General features: G+C 39.6%; 1 protein-coding gene across 1 annotated transcript; it reads left to right on the plus strand.

Moving 5' to 3' along the window:
• The first annotated feature begins 344 nt into the window (after positions 1-344).
• Positions 345-1,307, plus strand: LOC131513574 (olfactory receptor 2W1-like). The gene has a single exon (XM_058732676.1). The coding sequence runs from the start codon at positions 345-347 to the stop codon at positions 1,305-1,307; it is 963 nt and encodes a 320-aa protein (XP_058588659.1).
• Positions 1,308-1,973: the final 666 nt, after the last annotated feature.

Raw genomic sequence — 1,973 nt, forward strand, 5'->3', positions numbered from 1 at the left:
AACAGATCCTTTTCAAACTTGCAAATTTACATATGAAAACTTTCAGACCTTGAGTTTAAGAGTAATATCTCCAAGCTCACCTAGATAAAAATATAATATTAAGTCCAACACCATAAAATGATCTACAACAAATACCAGATTACTTGGCTATAATATTTACTTTCACCCATTATTTTTTAATTATTAGCATAAATTCTTTCCCTTTAGTTATGTGGTCTGTACTGACAATTTCTCCTCCTCCATCTCCTTCTCTTACTCCTCCTGCTCCTCCTCCTCATCCTCATCCCCATCCTCCTTCACCTCCTTCTGCTTTTCTCACTCTAGGATTTGGACACTGAAGGACTATGGGCCAAAACAATCACACTTCTCTGCACGGTTTTATTCTGCTCGGCTTCTCGGACCATCCCAAACTGGAGATGGTCCTATCAGGAGTTGTCACTCTCTTCTACTTCATTACGTGGGTGGGTAACACAGCCATCATCCTTGCATCTCTCCTGGATTCCCATCTCCACACACCGATGTATTTTTTCCTCAGGAACTTATCTTTCCTGGATCTATGTTTCACAACCAGCATCATCCCTCAGATGCTCGTTAACTTGTGGGGACCTGACAAGACCATCAGCTATGTGGGCTGTGTCGCTCAACTCTACGTTTACATGTGGTTGGGTTCCACTGAGTGTCTCCTCCTCGCTGTTATGTCCTATGATCGTTTCACAGCTATTTGTAAGCCCCTGCATTATTTGGTAATCATGAATCCACATCTCTGTCTCAAGATGATAATCGCAGTCTGGAGCATTAGTTTGGCTGTTTCTGTATTATTATGTACACTCACCCTGAATTTGCCTCGATGTGGAAACAACCTTCTGGACCATTTCTTGTGTGAGTTGCCAGCTATGGTCAAGATAGCATGTATAGACACCACAACAGTTGAAATGTCTGTTTTTGCTTTGGGCATTGTCATTGTCCTTACACCACTCGGCCTTATTCTTATATCCTATGGCTACATCGCCAAAGCTGTGCTGAGAATAAAGTCAAAAGAAGGCCAACAAAAAGCAATTAATACCTGTGGATCTCATCTCACTGTCGTGTCCATCTTCTATGGAACTATTATCTACATGTACCTGCAACCAGGTAACAGTGCCTCCAAAGACCAGGGAAAGTTCCTCACCCTCTTTTACACGATCATCACTCCAAGTCTTAACCCTCTCGTTTATACCCTGCGGAACAAGGACATGAAGAATGCATTGAGGAAGCTGGTGACAGTTGACCGTGAATCTACAAAATCAAAGAGGGGCCAAAAGTCATAGAATCGTATTACCCTGGATAAGACAATGAAAAACATTTTCTAATTGTCTTTCCTTGTTTTATTCAAGTGCAATAAACACACAGTGTTATATTAGTTTTAGGTATACAATGTGATTCAACAATTCTATACATTTATCAATGCTCATCACGTGTACTTTCAATCCCCTTTATCTATTTCACCCATCTCCTCACTCACCTCCCCTCTAGAAATTACTAATTCCCTATACTTAAGAGTCTATTTTTTTATCTCTTTCTTTTCTTTGTTTGTTCATTTGCTTTGATGCCTAAATTCCACATATGAATGAAATCATACGGTCTTTGTCTTTCTCTGACTGACTTATTTCACTTAGCATTACATGCTCTTACTCAACCATGTTATGGTGGATTTTGCGGCAAGATTTTGTTCTTTTTATGGCTGAGTAATATTCCACTGTGTTTATATACCACATCTTGTTTATCCATTCATCTATCATTTGGCACTTTCGTGGCTTCCATACCTTGGCTATTGTGAATAATGCTGCAGTAAACAGAGGGTGCCTATATCTTTTCAAATTAGCATTTTTACTGGAATTACTGGATCATACAGTAATTCTATTTTTAATTTTTCAAGGAAACACCATACTTTTTTCCACAGTGGCTGTGCTAGTTTGCATTCCCACCAACAGTGC

Source organism: Neofelis nebulosa, chromosome 6, assembly GCF_028018385.1.
Source record: "Neofelis nebulosa isolate mNeoNeb1 chromosome 6, mNeoNeb1.pri, whole genome shotgun sequence".
Taxonomy (NCBI): Eukaryota; Metazoa; Chordata; class Mammalia; order Carnivora; family Felidae; genus Neofelis; species Neofelis nebulosa.

Bases quoted from the DNA above. Each gene is read 5' to 3' on its own strand.
- LOC131513574 (XM_058732676.1), top strand. From the start codon at position 345: ATGGGCCAAAACAATCACACTTCTCTGCACGGTTTTATTCTGCTCGGC.